The sequence below is a fragment of the Odocoileus virginianus genome, chromosome 17 (genome assembly GCF_023699985.2).
Source record: "Odocoileus virginianus isolate 20LAN1187 ecotype Illinois chromosome 17, Ovbor_1.2, whole genome shotgun sequence".
Taxonomy (NCBI): Eukaryota; Metazoa; Chordata; class Mammalia; order Artiodactyla; family Cervidae; genus Odocoileus; species Odocoileus virginianus.
This window is the reverse complement of record NC_069690.1, coordinates 7,484,019-7,503,328: the sequence shown is the minus strand read 5'-3', so window position 1 is coordinate 7,503,328 and position 19,310 is coordinate 7,484,019. Positions and strand designations below refer to the sequence as shown.

Below are 19,310 nucleotides of genomic sequence, written 5' to 3'. Positions count from 1 at the left end.
GCCGGGCCCCCAGGGGGGCCCAGGGCGGTCTCTGTCAGTCCCCACCTCCCCCCTCCCCCCCCCCGCAGCTGTCAGAGGCCCTGGAGGCTGCACTGGTGACTAATCAGGCCCAGGCGGGAGGGAGGCGTCATTACTGCATGCGCTGGTGGGCTGGCGCTGGGGGCTGGGGGGGCGCCCCTCTGGATGGTCACCAGGCGGCCCACGCATGCCCCATGTGCTGACCGTGAGGAGCCATGTCTGCGCTCCGTTCCATGTCCGATCGGACGCCGGGACCAGGTCTCGTGGGTTGGGCCCTGAGCTCGGGTCGGGGGTGGGGGAGTGGGGAAGAGGCCTGCGGCCCCCAGGGACCCCCAGAGGCTTGGCCCTTCTTCCCAGTCGGGAGTCTGGCCCTGAGTGAGCCGGTGTCCTCTGCATGCTCGTAGGAGAACCTGGAACCCCCTGGGCTGCCGCGTGGCTGCTACAAGGGGCAGTCAGTGGCCCTGGAAGGCTGGTGCCCAGCTAGACGATGCCCTTCCAGGTCCCTCCAGCCACGAGAGGAGCGGCCTATTGGGTAGAGACGGGAGCTCTGGACTCGGGCCTGGGACCGGCTGCAGCCACTCACTGGCCGTGTGGCTTCGAGCCAGCTGCCTGACTCCTCTCTCTGCCTCACCTTGCGTATCAGTCAAGCACATGCCCATGGCTAACTCATGTCAGTGTATGGCAAAAACCACTACAACGTTGTCAAGTAATTAGCCCCCAATTAAAATAAATAAATTAATTAAACAATAATAATTAGCACCTTCACCAGGTGTGGGTGAGGATCCAATGACATCCATAACACAAGCACTCAGGAGATGGTGGCGATGGCTTCCCCAAACACCGGCAATTCCTGGGGTCTTGTGTGGGGGCACCAGGCGTGCCTCTGCCCATCCCCCTGCCATGACCCTGACCTCCCTGGGGCGGGGGCGGGGCGAGTTTCTTCTGTCTGGCCTCTCTGCTCCCCTGCAGGTAGCAGCACGTGCCCCTGCATCAGCTGCTGGCTGTCCTGGACACAGACAAGGACCTTCATCTTTTTTTTTTTAAACTCCCAGGAGATTCAACAACCAAATCAGATGGGAAACGGCTGTGGGAATGACCACATGCCTTAATGTCACGGGTCCCTCACCTAACCCTTTCTTCGTTCCACGATTACTTGTACAGGGCCCGCTGAGTGCCGGGCACAGGAGAATCAGAGCTGGATTCGAGTCCTGCACCTGCGACTCACCACGGTGCACGCTCTCCTCCCTGCGAACAGGAGACCGCGGTAGCTGCAAGGGCTTGGGGGGTGCAGGTGGCCCCCGCCACGCTGTTCCTGCTCCACCTGCAGAGGGACTGCGAGGCTTCCAGGAGATCTGTCTTCACAGTGCTGGAGCGCACTCCAGTTTACAAAACACTCCTACGTCCGTTCTCACCGCCGCCCCTGTTTCTGCTTGGCAGTCTCTGAGCTCTCAGAGTCTTCCCCATCTCTCATTTGAATTCTGTCCACAGCACAGTTTAAATTCATTTCCTTTTTCTCTGAGTCTTAGAAGTAGACACCAGTATCACAGAACCCAAAGCAATTCAGGATGTGGGCTCCTCTACTGATGTGCTTTCAATTCCACCCTTCTTCCGAGGACGGGAGCTTGCTGGAGAAGTCCTTTCCTTGGTGGCCTTGTGGACCACAGCGAGCTAACGTTTATCAAGCCCAACCTGGGGCTTTTGCTTGTGGGGTCAGCCCTGCGAGGTGGTCACCCCAGTCCCTCCTGTCACACTGGAGCTCAGCCGGGGGACCTACTGCTGCTCTCTCCTGCAACTCTAAGTTCCCCCTTCGGGCCTGTCCCTGGTGGGGCTGTGCTGGGCACCAGTGATGCCTCCATTGGCTCCTGTGATCCTGACCCGTCTGCCCCCAATTCGTGCCTCTTGCCTATTTCCATTCTTGCTTCTTCTCTTAAAACCAGCCCCAGATTTCTACAGAAAACAGAAACTTCACACTCTGCACACCATTACCTGCACCCGCCACAGTCGGCTTCCACCTCTGTGGAAAAGAAAGGGACAAACGCGATAGACTGGGCACAACGGCTGCAAACCTCTCTGGCTTCAGGCCAGCTTCAGGTTACCTGGGGCTGAAACTCTAGCTTCCGATTGTCCCCCGTGTCATCAGGGGGCCCACCTCCCCACCTCCAAGCCAAATGATCATCTGCACAGCTTGCCTGGCAGCCAATACCCCAAGGCCTATGCGCCCTCCCTACCCAGGGGGCCCGGGCGCATAGCCCCTGGGCCTCTGTCTCCCCACAGAGCAGTGGGGAGGAGGAAGCCCTTTCCGCTTGCGTCTCAGGCTTGTCGCCAAGCCAGTCAACAGTGAAGGGCCGCACATATGCATTTGCGGCAGCACCACGAGGCCTCTTGCCAGGCGACATAGGGCCTTCCCGACGAGCCGTGAAGTCCTGGCAGGACAGGACTGGAGGCTGCCAGGGCCTTGGGCGACCCTCCCTATTCCCCACTGCCCCGCCAGGCCTCAGTGGAGTCCAGTCATAGCTCGCCTGGCTGGACAGACAAGGCCTCTGGGCATTAGAAGCAGCTTTCTTTTTAAGCCTCATCTCTCTAGTTTAAAAGAATAGCAAGTACTGACTTACTGAGAGAGAAATATCAGCTGGAGGGCTTGGGAGCCTGTGAGGGGACCTCGGTTATTCTCCACCCCCATCCCCCCGGTACCATTTTAATGCCTGAGCTGATGCCTCCAGCCCACAGGATGCAAAGAAACAGCATTTTCATTTCAGATGCATATGATGGTTAGGAACAATACGAACAATATTATTTTAGTGCCCTGGGAAAAAATTAGCAAGTCAAATATTGAATTAGGCCTGTAGCAACCACATGCTAAGCAGATTGCTTTGATCTTATCCACACTAAAAGCTCTATTATTGAATTTAAAGTTGGTGAACACATATCAGACCAATATACAATGTGTATCTGAATGCATGTTTCAGAAGCAAGGAATGTTTTGACTAAAGAAAGAAAATATCAAAGTTAGAGCTGTGAGTGAACACAAATGCACCCTCTCTCTTCTCTTGGGGCTGGAGGTGCTGCTGGCTCCAAATGTTCTGGCTCTCAAGGCCTGCTGATGGCTCGAAACACCTGCTGGGCTGCCATCTTTCTGGAGCCAACTGGAAGGGGGTTCTCACCCACCTACTCAATTGGATGAAAGGCGTTTTGACTTCCAGTTTGGCATGCGTGAGCTGCACATGGTATGGCGCCCTCTGGTGGCCATTTTTCTGGGCGGTCGGTCTGGCTACCCAAACTTCAATGATCCAACCCGCTTCTGGTCGACCATGTCCTCTAGGAAAAAGGACTTTAAAAGGCCAAAAGGAGGCCAAAACAACTGATCATGAGGGTAAAACTAGCTGATTAGAAGAGGAGAATGCTAATTACCCAGCAGGGCCTAAAGAGATAGATAATTTGGGCAATAAACTTCATATCTAAGATAGAGCTCTCAAAACCCAAGCTAAACAGCAGATGCATACCAAAACCAGGTGTTGGCAAATCAAAACTTGCAGATCAAATCTGAGTCCACCAGCCACTTTTGTAGAGCCCCAGAGTTAGGAATGATTTTTAATTTTTCTTTTAAGAATTTTTTTTTAATGTGGACAATTTTTAAAGTCTTTATTGAATTTGTTACAATATTGCTTCTGTTTTATGTTCTGTTTTTTTGGAGGCATGTGGAATCTTGGATCCGGGGCCAGGGATTGAACCCATACCCCCTGCATTGGAAGGCAAAGTGTTAACCACTGGACCACCAAGAAAGTCCCCAGTTTTTGCATTTTTAAATATCAATCATGTAATCAATAAAAACTGGTGACGTGAAAATGACGAGATTTCAATTTTAGTGTACCTAAACAAAGTTTTATTAAACACAGCCTTGCTTACTCCTGTATATACTGTCTGTGGATGTTTTGTAGCTGGACAGTCCATTGTACTCCTGCACAGCAGGAAATATCTCCTATTTGATCCTTTACGGTAAAACCTTGTCAACTCCTGCCATTCACAGAACTGAACTCTTGGTCTGGTCCCGGCGCCCACCCTGCCCACCTTCCCGCATAACCAGGCTGCAGCGGTCTGTAGGACGAGGGGTGTATATGGGGGGAAGGGGGAGCATTTTGATGTAACCCCTACCAACTTACAATCTTTTCATTGACTTTTATTGAGGTATATTTGCTTCACAACAGTATATTAGTTTCTGCTGTACGGCAAAATGAATGAGTTATACATACACACATACATCCCCTCCTTTTTAGATTTCCTTCCCACCAACTTACCATTTTATTATTGATTTCATGGAAATGAATCTCACAGACTTTCTCCACAACATCTTCATTCTCAAAAGTGACAAAGCCAAACCCTAGAGGAAAAAGGAGGGAAAAAAGAGAAGAGAAGTTGAGTTTGGTTTCCTTTCTTTGATGTCCTGCGGCGGTGACCAGGCTTCTGGGGGGAGGGCAGGCAATGGATCCCTGGGTAGGGCCTCCAGCTTGAGGAAACGATTTCTCATCTGTACTGCGCACCCTTCCCACAGTGAGGAAAACTTAATGATTTCACCCCCATGCGGCGGGCACATGTGGTTTACATCTGCCCGGAAGCAAACAGGAAATTTACGTGTCTGTTATTTACAAGGGTCAGAGCCCGCTGCTCCCGGCGGGAGGCGGGTGGGCGGGGGACGACCACAGCCGATGACCGCAGGGCCACACTCGCCCTTTCCTCGTTGGAGTGGCCAGCCCTCGGGTCGGCCTCCAGACGGAGGCGGTTATTTGTCCTTTTCTTCCTGAATTACTTCCTCTAATACCTCATCAGGACATCCTGAGGCCTGGAAGAAACGATTAAAAGTCTCAGGCCTCTGTTCTGCGCAGGCATCCTTTTTCTACTGTGGCTTCAAAAGCGCTGCGGATTTGGTGCAGTTTAAGACTGTTTGATGCCTGCTGTCAGCCCGTCAGCTATCTGCTGTATTTACTCGGCTGGAGACCGGCTTTGCTAGACAAGCTGCACTGAAGAATTTTGGCAGCCGACCACTGCTCAGCATCCTGAGTGCCTCTCACCACCCTCCTGCCCTCGCTTTCTTCTCCTCCTGCCCCCAACAGGGTTCGGCACGCTGCCCCATCTGTGACCCCATTGGGTAAGCTGTGCTTTGACATACAGACTCACGCATGGGATGGCACCCCACCCTGGATGAAACGAAGCCACAGCGGACACACGCGGGAGCACAGACACCCTGATGGGGAGGCAGCAGGCCTGGGCTCCAGTCTTGACTCTGCATCAAATATATGTATCCTCCTGGGAAGCCCCTTCTCCCCCCGAGGCTCAAGGATTGCACCTGCAGCCTAAGGTGGTGAGGCTGCATGCTGGGACCCCTTTGGGTCACAACCCACGCCTCTGCTATGGGCTCAATGTTTAGTGGAAATGAAAGTGTTAGTTGCTCAGTCGTCTCTGACTGTTTGCAACCCCATGGGCTATATAGCCCACCAGGCTCCCCTGTCTATAGTGGCTCAGGCGGTTAAAGAATCTGCCTATAATGCAGGAGACCCGGGTTCAATCCTTGGGTCGGGAAGATCCCCTGGAGAAGGGGATGGCAACCCACTCTAGTACTCTTGCCTAGAGAACTTCATGGACTCAATGTTTCTGTTCCCCAAATTCATGTATTGAAATCCTACCCCAACAGGATGGTGTTAGGAGGTGGGGCCTTTGGGAGACATTTGAATCACAAGGGTGGAGGCCTCATGAATGGGATTAGTGCCCTCCCTTATGTAGCACACGAGACAGCCTGCTTCCTTTGTGCTCTCTGCCCTGGGAGGATACAATAAGACATCCATTTGCAAACCAGGAGAGGGCCTTCACCAAAACCCTGACCATGCTGATGTTCTGGTCGTGGACTTGCAGCCTCCAGTATTATGAGAAATAAATTTCTGTTGTTTGTAAGCCGCCCAGTCTATGTGTGTGCTAAGTCGCTTCAGTCGTGTCCAACTCTGTGACCCCATGAACTGCAGTCTGCTAGACTCCTCTGTCCATGGGATTCTCCAGGCAAGAATACTGGAGTGGCTTGCCATTTCCTTCTCCAGGGGATCTTCCTGACTCAGGGATCAAACCCAGGTCTCCCGCATTGCAGACAGGCCACTAGAGAAGCCCAAATACTGGAGCGGGTTGCTGTGCCGTCTTCCAGGGGATCTTCCCAACAGCTCAACTGACCAAGACACTATCGTCCGCAAAGTTATGAGCCTGGCCTAACACAAGCCTGTGCACACCAACCAGGAACACGAAAATCAGAACAGCTGTTGGAGTGTTATGATAACCAGTGCTTCCTGTCAATGAGAACAAATACAGACGCTCTCTTTTCAAGCTTCTGTGTCTACTCTGGGCCCCAGAAATCCCAGGAGGACAGAAAATCTCTCAGGATGCTTTTCTCCCTGACCTCCAACCATCTTTCAAGGAACAGCGGAGAACAGGCTGCTGCGGGCGCTGCACACCTACATCCCAGCTCCCATGAGATCTGGAAGATTCCTTGGGGAAGGAATGGAAAAGGCCACTCCCTGCTCTCAATCTTCAGTAAAGCAGAGGGCAAGGATGACCAGAGAATCGGCTATCACAATCTTGATGAGGCTATGTAATTTATTTGCTTGCTCTGCTTAGTCACTCGGTCGTGTCCGACTCTTCGTGACCCCAGGGACTGTAGCCCACCGGGCTCCTCTGTCCACAGGGATTCTCCAGCCAAGAACACTGGAGTGGGTTGCCATGCCCTCCTCCAGGGGATCTTCCTGACCCAGGGATCGAACGCAGGTCTCCTGCATTGCAGGTGGATTCTTTACCGCCTGAGCCATCAGGGAAGCCCATGTAATTAATACCAAACACCAAATACCATGTCAGTGTTCCCACCCTATGCAGCCCAGCCCAGGCCACTACAGACAGGTAAGTTGGAGGACAGACCCATCGTGAGACCTGTCATGAGGGGCACGTACAAGCCTTTGCCACACAGGGTCCGAGTTGGCAAGTTTCTCCCAGCGCCTTTGGATACAATGTTATTTTGTTTAAAATGAGGCCCAACAGGAAGCAATTCACCAGGTCCATACACCCCTCTAAACCAGGTCCCTGAAGAGAGCGCTGTAACACCAGCCTCCTCTCTGGCCCTTGGTCCCACAGTTACATACAGGGTTGGAGGAGACCGCACCCAGAGCTAAGTCTCCGAATGATTTCTCTTTGGGCTTTGTTGTGTTGGCTGCCCAAGTCCCCCTTCAAAGGGGCCTGAAAAGCTGGTTAGGCAGCACCACTGACTCAATGGACATGGATTTGAGCAAACCCTGGGAGACAGTGAAGGACCGAGGAGACTGGCGTGCTGCAGTCCACAGGGTCGCAGAGTGTCGGACGCAACTGAGCAACTGAACGACAAGAGTTGTCACCCAGGCAGGAGCTGCTGCCCCACGCAGAGGGAGACTGGCAACGTTTAGGCTAATCCCCTTCCTGGCCACGCTTCTAGAAGCCAGATCCTAGAAGAGGGACCAAGGTGCAATGCCTTCAAAAGGTCCCCAAGGGAGGGGGAGGTGGCATGGCAGAGGATGCAGGAACCTTCTAGACTGGCTTCAAGGACAAGGGCCGGGCAGGGGCCTTACTCACTCTGGGTCTCCAGGACACACAGAGGCCCCAACACACAGCGGCGGCTGGCCGAGCATGACGGAACGAGCCATTTCTGCTCCTCCAGGGTCTGAGCGGCCGGCTAACCTGTGTCATGGCCTTCCCTCGAGACTGGCTTGGGCCCTCCTCGGGCATAAACCTGCTCCCCGCTGTGCCAGGCACCGTGCTGGACACGGACACCAACACAGCGTCGTGTTCCTCTTCTCAAGGGGCAGGTCAGAGGTTCCCACATCTTCCCTGTGCAGAACCCCCGCCCCGCGACCCTCACATCTAGTCTATGAGTCACTCTGGGGTCTCCTCTGTCTCTGAAGCCACCCCTCTGGCCTGAACTCAGGCCGAGGCAACAGGCAAACCCTGAACCCGCCAGGATGGGCCAGTTCTTAGGCAGGGAGAGAACCCCACTGCTAATCAGGATGAACAGTGGCCCCCAAAAGCTATGTCCACATCCTACCCCCTGGAAACTATGAATGTGATGTAATCTGGAAAAAAGGCTTTTGCAAATCTAAGTTCAGAATCTCAAGAAGAAACACCCCACTGATAGGATGGCCCGTCATCCAACAGCAGGTGTTCTGTGCCTTGGAGAGGAAGGTGAGAAACTCTGAGGGAGATGGCCCATGAGGATGGAGGCAGGCCTGCAGGGATGAGGCTGCCGGCCAAGGCAGGCCGGGAACCCCCGGGAGCCCCCAGGAGCCGGGAGAGGGAAGGCCAGCCCCAGAACCTGCGCAGGGAACGTGGTCCTCCTGACGCCCTGGTTTCAGACTTCAGCCCCCAGAACCGTGAGAGAGTGAACTTCTGCTGCCTGAAGCCCTCATTTGGTGGCCATTTCGCTCGGCAGTCACCGGGAGCTAAGGCAGGTGGCGGGTTCCGGCCGCCCCCATGCAGACGGGCCCCACGAGATCGCGCCAGCCAGACCAGACACGCGCTTTGAATGGAAGGCGCAAGAGCGTGCACAAATGAGGCATGCCCATCTGTGCCACCGGAAAAGAGGGTGAGTCCGTGCTCGTCCAGGGCACCCCTCCAGGAGCCGGAGGAGAGTGGTTTGACGTCACCCGGTGCCCAGGTAAGTGGAGTCACCTAGAAGCCCCAGGTTCAGTCCCCTGCCAAGACTGCTTTCCCCACTTCTGCCTGGTCCACCACGCAGTAACGATCAGAACTCCTGGCCCAGCACTACTGCAGACTCACTGTCGCCCTGATTTCCCACTCCCTGCCACTGCCCAGAGACAGGAAGAGGTGCAGAGGAGCCGGGAGACAGGAATTAAAATGCAGACTGCTGCACGGGGAAGGGAGGGGGAAGACGCACTGCATCACTTCAGATCCTGGCTTCCCGCTGGTCCCTTCCCTAATCCTGAAGGACTCAGAATTCAAGTATCACAAAACTGATTTTCCTGATCACAGGAGAGTCTGGATTTCAAGCCTATGTACCTAGGACGCAACACAATTCAGCGATGTCAAGACTCATTTGCAGTATTTTAAAGATCTATATTCATTTCAACAGCCATGTCTGTTTGACCCAAACAGAGAAAACAAACTTGATTATGTCTAAAATATTTATTTATTCCACTTGGAGAAAGCAAAGAAGCAACGAAACACTTAATTATCAATAAATGTTATTCCTGAACGTATAATCATTATCTTACAGATGCATCCTCATTTACAATAAATTAGCAACTCAGTGGTGAGCACCATGCCCTCCCCAACAAAATAAATTAAACTGAGGTGTAAAGGGCAGAACAAGGAAGTCAAAAATTTGGGAGGGATGCCGCAGTGGGTGGGAAAAATCCTTTTTTGGCATCAAAGCCTTTTCCATTTTTGAAATTAATTTTTTATTGGGTAAAATAAACATAACATAAAATGTACAGCTTGAGCCATTTTTCAGTGTACAGGGTGGTGACGTTCACTCACTCATGATGTTGCACAACCGTCACCACTCTCCAGAACTATCATCCCCAGAACTGTCCCTCCCAGAGCAGAACTCTGTGCCCTGTAAGCAATGCCTCTTCCTTCCTCCCTCCCACAGCTCCCAGTGACGTTTATTCTCCATGAACTCGCCTACTCTAGCTGCTTCATGTACTTGGAATCATACACTATTGGTCCTTTTGTGTCTGGTTTATTTCACTTAGCATAATGTTTTCAGGGCATCACAGTCTTTTGAACAGTCTGCCGAATGTACAGATTCTACATGAGACCCAGGAGGCTGAGATGTACTCTTATGCCGTCAATTCTTTCATTAAAAATCTATGCATTTTTACAGTCCTCGGCTTAAACTGGTATTTTCAAACAATAGGAAGCTGCTATTTTCTTTTTTTCACAATTTAGTATCTCGAACAGCAGAAGAAGATATGAAGAAGAGGTGGCAAGAATACATAGAAGAACTGTACAAAAAAGATCTTCAGGACCCAGATAATCACGATGGTGTGATCACTCACCTAGAGCCAGACATCCTGGAATGTGAAGTCAAGTGGGCCTTGGAAAGCATCACTATGAACAAAGCTAATGGATGGGATGGAATTCCAGTTGAACGATTTCAAATACTGAGAGATGATGCTGTGAAACTGCTGCACTCAATATGCCAGTAAATTTGGAAAACTCACCAGTGGCCACAGAACTGGAAAAGGTCAGTTTTCATTCCAATCCCAAAGAAAGGCAATGAGAAAGAATGGTCAAACTACTGCACAATTGCACTCATCTCACACGCTAGTAAAGTAATGCTCAAAATTCTCCAAGCCAGGCTTCAGCAATACATGAACCGTGAACTTCAAGCTGGTTTTAGAAAAGTCAGAGGAACCAGAGATCAAATTGCCAACATCCGCTGGATCATCAAAAAAGCAAGAGAGTTCCAGAAAAACATCTATTTCTGCTTTATTGACTATGCCAAAGCCTTTGACTGTGTGGATCGCAATAAACTGTGGAAAATTCTGAAAGAGATAGGAATACCAGACCACCTGACCTGCCTCTTGAGAAATCTGTATACAGGTCAGGAAGCAACAGTTAGAATTGGACATGGAACAACAGACTGGTTCCAAATAGGAAAAGGAGTACGTCAAGGCTGTATACTGTCACCCTGCTTATTTAACTTATATGCAGAGTACATCATGAGAAACGCTGGGCTGGAAGAAGCACAAGCTGGAATCAAGATTGCCGGGAGAAATATCAATAACCTCAGGTATGCAGATGACACCACCCTTATGGCTGAGAGTGAAGAGGAACTAAAAAGCCTCTTGACGAAAGTGAAAGAGGAGAGTGAAAAAGTTGGCTTAAAACTCAACATTCAGAAAACTAAGATCATGGCATCTGGTCCCATCACTTCATGGGAAATAGATGGGGAAACAGTGGAAACAGTGTCAGATTTTATTTTTGGGGGCTCCAAAATCACTGCAGATGGTGATTGCAGCCATGAAATTAAAAGACGCTTACTCCTTGGAAGGAAAGTTATGACCAACCTAGACAGCATATTAAAAAGCAGAGACATTACTTCGTCAACAAGGTCCGTCTGGTCAAGGCTATGGTTTTCCCAGTGGTTGTGTATGGATGTGAGAGTTGGACTGTGAAGAAAGCTGAGCACCAAAGAATTGATGCTTTTGAACTGTGGTGTTGGAGAAGACTCTTGAGAGTCCCTTGGACTGCAAGGAGATCCAACCACTCCATCCTAAAGGAAATCAGTCCTGGGTGTTCACTGGAAGGACTGATACTGAAGCTGAAACTCGAATACTTCAGCCACCTGATGCGAAGAGCTGACTCATTGGAAAAGACCCTGATGCTGGGAGGGATTGGGGGCAGGAGGAGAAGGGGACGACAGAGGATGAGATGGCTGGATGGCATCACCGACTCAATGGGCATGAGTTTGAGTAAACTCTGGGAGTTGGTGATGGACAGGGAGGCCTGGCATGCTGTGATTCATGGGGTGACAAAGAGTTGGACACGACTGAGCGACTGAACTGAACTGAACTGATCTCGTTTCTACATGGAAGACTGAACATGCTTACAGCTAAACGTGGTTTTTGCCAACTAAACTTAACATGCAGCTTTTAAGAAATTTACGTATCAATGTTTCCACAGTACTGTTTGCTAACTTTTAAGTAAAGTCCTGACCAGAGTGCATTTGTGATTATACTGTACTTATTCTTATCGAGGCTGACGAGATCTCTTCCGAGGGGCGTTCTAAAAGAAGCCTGTACACAGAGGCCTGCAGACCTCGCCGTCCGGGAGCCTCTGCGCGTCCTGTCTGTGCCAGTGCATCGGTGCAGAGCTGCTGTTTCCTTCCACTGCATTTACGGCTGCATTTCTCAGCAGAGACCTATCCCATTGTATTTTTTATAAATAAATACTTTTTTTGAACATAAGGGAAAAAAAAAAAGGAATGGGAAGGACTGATTATTTCCCTCTCATTTTTTTTCCAAAAGAGAGCCTTGCAGAGAATCAGAAATGGAGTCTCATGAAGGTCCATCAGATGCATAGCAGCCAGGTGAAAAAACACGCAATTATCCTTGCTCAAAAGGGAGGACCAGGTAATGGGCTGTGTGCCCCAAGAGAGTCCCTTCACCTCTCTGGCTTCACAGCGAGGCAGGCAGAACTGGGCAGGCGTGTGTGGGGAGTCCTGCTCTGGCCCCTGCCAAGGCAAGGACTTGGATGCACGGAGTCTGTGAGGGCTCACCCACCAGCAGTGCCCTTTGGGGAACCCCTGTGAACACCCCTGCTCAGGATATAGTCTCTCTTGGTCCTACGAAGGTGTCATGCCAGAGCCAGAAAACATTTTAAAAATTAGTTAATTTGGCTGCGCCAGGTCTTAATTGTGGCATGTGGGATCTTTGAACTTCATTGTAGAATACAGGATTTTTCGCTGGGGCATGCAAAATCCTAGTTGCAGCATATGGGATCCACTTCCCTGACCAGGGATCGAACCCAGGCCCCCTGCACTGGATGCATGGCGTCTTAGCCACTGGACCACCAGGGAAGTCCCCTCCCGAGGCATTTAAAGTCATCAGCCACCATCCCTAGGGGACAGAAAGCGAGTTGGGGAAAGGAGAGCAGTACAGGGCCAAACTGTGGGGGAAAACAGGATGGTTCCCCAAAGAAACCCTCTCCCTCGTCATCAGCAAAATGATCCCTGCCCGCCTCTCCCCAAGTCCCCACGTTAACCCTACCCGCACTTCTGAGGGATGCCAGGAGTCAGCAAAACTGGGACAAAGAAGGTGGTGGGAAGGTGAATCCCAAACAAAAAGGGATTTAAAAACGGACATATATAGGGTAGCAATGAGCATTTAAAAATGCAACTCTATAGCATTCTCTTGAATGAAGCTATTATGGAAACTAACAAGTAAGCTCTATTTAAGAGATAAGCGTTTAACAGTCAAACCTTTTTTCCCTTTTTTATTCAAATGAACAAAACTGACTATTCACCTGAATAACGCAAAGCTGTAAACACACATGAACACACACACAGAAGACGAAAGCTCTGAGAACAAGATACCTCACAATTACAATGACCTGCTCCAGATGCAGTCAGTGACGAACAGCCCACAGCTAACTTGCAGCGAATTCTTTTTTAGGTCACAGAGGGAAAGATGGGGACGGCCTCCTACTAGCCTCAAAAATAATTTTCTTCTCTTATCATATAGGTCAATGAACACTAATAGGCAATCACGCAGTATCCAATGCATCTTCAGTGAAAATCAATGCAAGTCAGGAGTTAACACACTTGGTTAATGGGGAAAAAAATGAGAGAGAAAAAAACCCCAGACTGTCAAATTTATTCTGGGTATCCCACGAGGAATTTAAGGTACGTGTACGCAAGTATATTTATAACCCACACAACCTCCCTCTCTGGCTAATAACACAGTGTTGGTGGGAAGCAGCAGCCATGGGCTGCTTCCAGGATAAATACAAATCCCTTGGGTCCGGGCGTGGGAGCACTTTCTGGTTTCAAAAGACTTCTCCTGTATCACCCTCCCTGGTCCCCAAGGCAACCCTGCGAGGGGCAGGGCAGCCTCCTCCATCGTCATCTTGCTCAACTGCTCATCACAGTCACACGCCTCCTCCATGCGGGCACGTGGCCCCGAAGCCAGAGCAGGAGCTGACCAGGAGTCGTGCCTGGCTCCTTTCGTGACTCCTCCCTGCTGGTCTGGTCACCCGGGCCTTCCCTGGATCAGCGAGTGTCAAAGATGGACTGGAGGTCCCACGGTCCCGAGAAGGTGAGGCCTGGGGTGTGAACCTTGGCAGTCTGCGGGCTTCAGCAAGGGAGCTGTGTGCCCACTGCTGACACTTCGCCTCGGGCTGCCCACCCTGCCCCCAACTCAGACTATTTCTGGGCCATGTCTCTGGGCTTCAGCAGGTTTGGCAAATGGGTTTCAACTGCTTGGAAAGGTTTCCCTGGAACTTTGTCTAGGCTCTGAAGGCCCTTTACCTGGTGAGACCTGGTGGCCTCACATGCCAGCAAGTTTGTCCTAAATAAATGTAACTCAGAAGACTGATCTATTCGAATAAAAAAAAAAAGCTGCCTTTCCAAAGGAAAGGACAGCTCTCCAATGACTGCCTGCCACTTGGGGATACTTGCTACCTGCTACCCGGGCATCAGTGAAGTCCAGTCTGCGCTGCTGTTGCTCTCCTGAGCACCTTCAGACGTAGGTACTGAGTAGGAGGCGCAGCTGCCCCAGGTGTGATGCTCTCGTGCGTGCGTGCTAGCTTGCTTCAGTGTCCGACTCTGCGACCCGATGGGCTGAGGCCGCCAGGCTCCTCCGTCCATGGGATGCTCCGGGCGAGAATGCTGGGGTGGGTTGCCGTGCCCTCCTCCAGGGGATCTTCCCGACCCAGGAATGGAACCTGCGTCTCTTCTGTCTCCTGCATTGGCAGGAGGGTTCTTGACCACTAGCGCCCCCTGGGAAGCCTGCCTGCTCTCACACTCAAACACTTCTGTGAATTTCAGGCAGATAAGCAGGTCGCTTCCCACCAAACCAGGGATGGGAATTCCTTTGATCATATCTACTGTCTGGTACCCTAAAGGTGGTTATTTATTACCAGTCCACGTTCTAATAATAATTATAAAAAGAGAAAGCTTACTACGTTTATTGAGCAGCTTTCTTTAATTCAGTCTTCACCAACCACCGCCCCCCGCCCCGACCCTGCTGGATTAGGGATGGTTGTCCCCACTTTATAGACTCAAGCACTGAGGCTCAGACAGCAGCGGTGGGAAAGCCTATGTTCATTCCACCCCAGCCTCCTTCCTTCACATGCAGGTGGATTACCCCAAACCCAGTATCTGCTGGGTTCTCGACACGTCCTACCTGGGTCCAGAACCCCAGCCTCGTTGCTTGGCGAGACCCTCAACAAACTGGGCAACAGTCCCTCAGTCTCACGACCCAGCAGGAGAGTGCGGGAGAGACAGAGGTGCTGTCCCGGCCAGCTGAGCATCCACTCTCTGGTGTAGACTCGCCCTTTTACATACAAACAGTGCAGGGGACAGCGAGAGTTTTAAGAGCGACACCCCGAAGATGAATTCTATCAAGAACACTAGAGCATCACCTAAGCTTGTCTGGCTGAGGATGGGCACAGGGTAAGGACTCCTCTGAACACTTCCAGACCCCAACCACGGAGCTGCTGGAAACGGGACTGCATCATCTAAGACGACGCTAGCAGACATCTCTTGCAGCAAACTGGCTCTCTAATTTAGAGTCGGCCACCCTGGAGGGATGAACAGAGAAGTGCTCACGTCCCTGGCCTCGTTAACAAAGAACAGGGGGCAGGCACGCTGACTCGCGATGGATGCAGGACTCAGCTTCATGGCTGGTCAGAGCAAAGGTGTGAGGACCGGGAGGTCAGCAGAGGCAGAGGCCTGCAACCGTCCTTCTCGGTGGCCGGCACATGGGCCTATGATGGATCGGACGGTGTGCAGACATCTCTTCTCTCCTCCCTGCCCAGGAGTCACAGGCTGCCTCTCTGGGCCGGGGGGGTGGGGGCTCCTGTCTGACCTGGCCTTTCCTCCCCGCTGCGCCCCTTCCAGGCCGGCACTGCAGTCCTTTCGCAGGGGTGTCACTCATGCACCTGCTGCCTCGTTTACACCAGCAGTTTGGCAGCTGGTTGCTGTAAACGATAATAAAATGCCTTTCCAAAAAAATGAAGGAATGTGACCAGACACGCCAGACATCATGGTATTAAAGCCGTGTCAATTAATTTCTCCCCCTGCTTGATAAACGAGCCCCATTCCATCTCTTAATAATGAGGAGAGAAACAAGAAAAGTTGACACTTAGTTTAATTTATTTTCTCAACTTGCCTGGTCATATTTCTTGCTGCCGTGCAGAGCTGGCTGGGGCTGTGGGGAATTACAAGTGGCTGGCGCACACGCGGGGCCGGGATCCGTGCGAATCGACATGTGTCTCTGTATCCCCACACAGGCTGCATCGGGAGGGGAAGGGGCTCGGCAAGCCAGCTCGCACACCTGCGCCTCCGGGGGCCGGGGGAGTGGGGGCGAAGCGGGGAGCGATCTCAGGCGTGGGGGGGACGGGGTGACAGAAACGACACTCTCCCTCCAAAGTAGTGCTGAGGAGCTGCTCAAGACTGGACGCCCTAAATTAATATCAAGCCTCATGTGTGGCAGTTGCCAGAGGGGAGCCAATTTCTCAGCTGGAAAGGCGCTTTCTTTCCCTTTCTGTCTGAGGATGCTCTAGCCAACGCCTGACCTTGAAATGTGAGCGTCAACCTTCTAAAGGTCGGATGCCGACCGTGAACCAGCAAGCACTTCATTGAGGCTTCGGTTACAAAAAGGCTTTTCATTCGGCCACTGTAAGCTCAGGACCATCTACGGGGGTCCTGAGACCATAAACCAAGTTGGGGGTGAAAGTGAAGGGTGCTCCTAAACCAGTGAGTGTTTCTCAGTGTGGCCCTCGTGGTCTCCAGATGGGTGAGGGGCTTGTTAGAAATGCAGATCCCCAGGCTCTGCCTGCCTCCTAACGGGGGCACTGTGGCTGTGGCCCAGGAATGTGCATTTCAACTGGCTCTCTGGGGATTCTGAAGCCCCCCCCAAGTCTGACTCTGCTTTATGCTTCCCCATTCAGGATGAGCCAAGTGGAGACCGTTTGGTAGAAAAGAACTTTGTATGAGAAAAGAGAGTCTCCAGGCTCTCCTCTCATGTGCAGAGGTGCAGAGAGAGACTGACAGCAGTTCTAGAAAGGCTCTGGTATCTCTTTCGTGGACAGCCAGACCTCCAAGCCCCAGGAGCAGCTCTACTACAGGATGGGGAGGGGGCGGATCCCGACAAAAACAAAGCTTCTCTCCCCCAGACTCAGGAAAGGAGTGGAAGCCGCTTCACACTAAAGTGTAAATGACTGATCTTGTTTCCATTCCCAGGGGTCTTGGTGGTTTACTCAAATCAAATCCTTAAGGGAAGGCAATTAAGCTCTACTTTAGAATTCCAAACAGGCATTCAGGCGATGGGAGATATTTATATATATATATATATATATATATATATATATATATATAGTTTTTTTTTTTTTAAACTGAGGAGGGCCACCTCCCTGAATCGGTGAAGTTATATGAGTTTATAGATAGCTTTACAATGAGGGTGAGGGTGTGCCTGAAAAAAACCACCCAGGAAGGAAGGGAGGGAAGTTAAAAAGAAAAGAAAGGGAGAAGGGAAGGAAAAAGAGAGGGAGGGAAAGAGATTCAGAGGCAGGTGGGGCGGAGGGTGAGAAAGAGACCGCCAACCACCCCCAAACCATTTTTCTGAGAGAGAAATCTGCCGTGAATACTGATGGCGTGATTTGAAAGTGCCTGCGGCTGCAGCAAAGGGCGGCTCATCCCAGACTCTTGTTAAGCGAGGGGGAAAAAGCACCTGTGATCCGGGCCAGACAACCCCAACCTCATTTCATTCTGAGCGCGCTCCACGGCAGTGATTCTGTGAATGACACTTGTCAGGGCAGCAGATTAGTTCGCAAACCTATTTTTTGTGTGTGGCGTTCCATCTTGGTCAGGAAAATAGTCAGTTCTTGGCGAGAGAGACACATATTACTGCTGTTAAGTGCCAATATAAACTCTGGGACGCAGTGGTGAATTCACCAAATTAAACTGCTAGACAGCGGGCTGGGATCTGGACCCCGGCAGAAGGAGCCAGGGCGGCAGCGTGCGCCCGTGCGGGGCGGCGGGGCTGAGGTCACCGCACGGCTGGGGAAGGGCACGTGGATGCCTGGCGGGGGTGGGGGTGGGGGTGGGTGCTCCGGAAACCACAGTGCCTGGGGGGCTGCGGGGCTCCACCGCCTGCAGCTCGTCCTTCAGGGCGTCTAAACCTGGGGCTTTCTGAGCTCAGGGGAGATGGAGCTCCTCCCCACCGAGGCCGGCATCTGCGTGGGAACCCCTAGGTTCTCCCCTGGAAGAGTGGGTTTCAATTCTGTTAGCTTGTCTGACCCCCAGCCTCAGCGCCCCCCACACAGGGAGCGGCCTGGAAGCTCAGGGTGGGGGTCAGTCCGCCTTAATGTCCCTCCCGAGGTGGGGTGGAGACAGGCTTCTTAGTCTCTGGAGCCAGGAGGATCTGGGCTCCAATCCCACTCCAGCAATGACTGGCTGCGTCACTCTGACCCTCAGTATCCTCCTCTGTCAGAGAGAAATTAAAAAAAAAAAAAAGGCCTCGCCAGCCTGGAGCCTGGCTTGAAAACCCCTGTGAGGGGTCAGCTACCCTCTCCCACAAGCAAGATACGGCTTCTCCCCCGCCCCAACCTCTATCTTCGCACGCGCCCGTGCGTCCTCTGCCGTGAACCTCACGTGCTGAAATTCACTTGATGTGTGTCAGAGAGATGTTCACAGGGCTTTGCCATCACGGGGGGAACCAGATTCGAGACGGAGAGATACACAAATCACCTGGTCAAATTCCCGCGCAAACCCGTTACCTAGAAAGACCCTACATCCCGTTAGGCTGAAAAGGGGGGCGGATCTCTGAATGGGAGGCCCGGAGCGGGCTGACCACAGCTTCACCCTGGCCCCTGCCGCGCCTGCTCCAGGGTGCGGAGCCCGCCCGAAGGCTGTCCCGCAGCCGCCGGCATCGCGGCGGGACCGGAAGCGGGTGCAGACAGGGCAGGGAGGGGGGTCGCGGACGGAACCACAGAACCTGTGCTCCGAGGCCGGGGCAGAGGCGGCCCGGGCCCCCTGCACCCCGGGATGCAGAGGACCCCCAGGGGAAGCCCCGCCACCGCTTCCCTCCAGCCAGTTCTCGAGGAACGGCTACTGGCCCCAGAGAAAGTTCCAGAGCGCCATCAGAAAACCACCACTTGGAAGCAGGCTCTCAACGCCGCCACAAATTACAGGCCTTCTATGACGAGGCATGGTTTCAGAACAGCCCCAACTGACGGAGCCCCGGCTGGATGCCCGCCGGGCCCGCCGCCAGCTCCGGGCCCCCTGCAGAGGGGGCGTCTCGGCCCATGTCGCCAGGACTCCCTAGGCCGACGGTAAGCCTGCCTGGAGTGGCGGTGGGCGGCTGCCCACCGAAGTGCCCCTGCACGGGATGCCCACCTCACCCACCGTGGGCCGGGGGCTGGCCGCTTTTCCTTTCCTGGCTGTGAAGGAGCTCTCCTTAACATCTGGAGGCCAGATCTTACCGAGAAGCGGAGACCGGCGGCCCAGGCAGCCTGGGAGGGGGCAGCTCTGCCAGGAGAGCGTGGAGGACGGC

At 52.5% G+C, this 19,310-nt stretch overlaps 1 protein-coding gene across 14 annotated transcripts in view; it reads right to left on the bottom strand.

Moving 5' to 3' along the window:
• Positions 1-19,310, bottom strand: part of MSI2 (musashi RNA binding protein 2) — a 400,997-nt gene that overhangs the window by 69,471 nt on the left and 312,216 nt on the right. For all 14 annotated transcript variants that reach the window (XM_070478500.1, XM_070478493.1, XM_070478499.1 and 11 more), the window contains one exon: positions 4,311-4,393. In XM_070478500.1, coding sequence (XP_070334601.1) covers positions 4,311-4,393 — 83 coding nt within the window. The remainder of the gene's footprint in view (positions 1-4,310; positions 4,394-19,310) is intronic.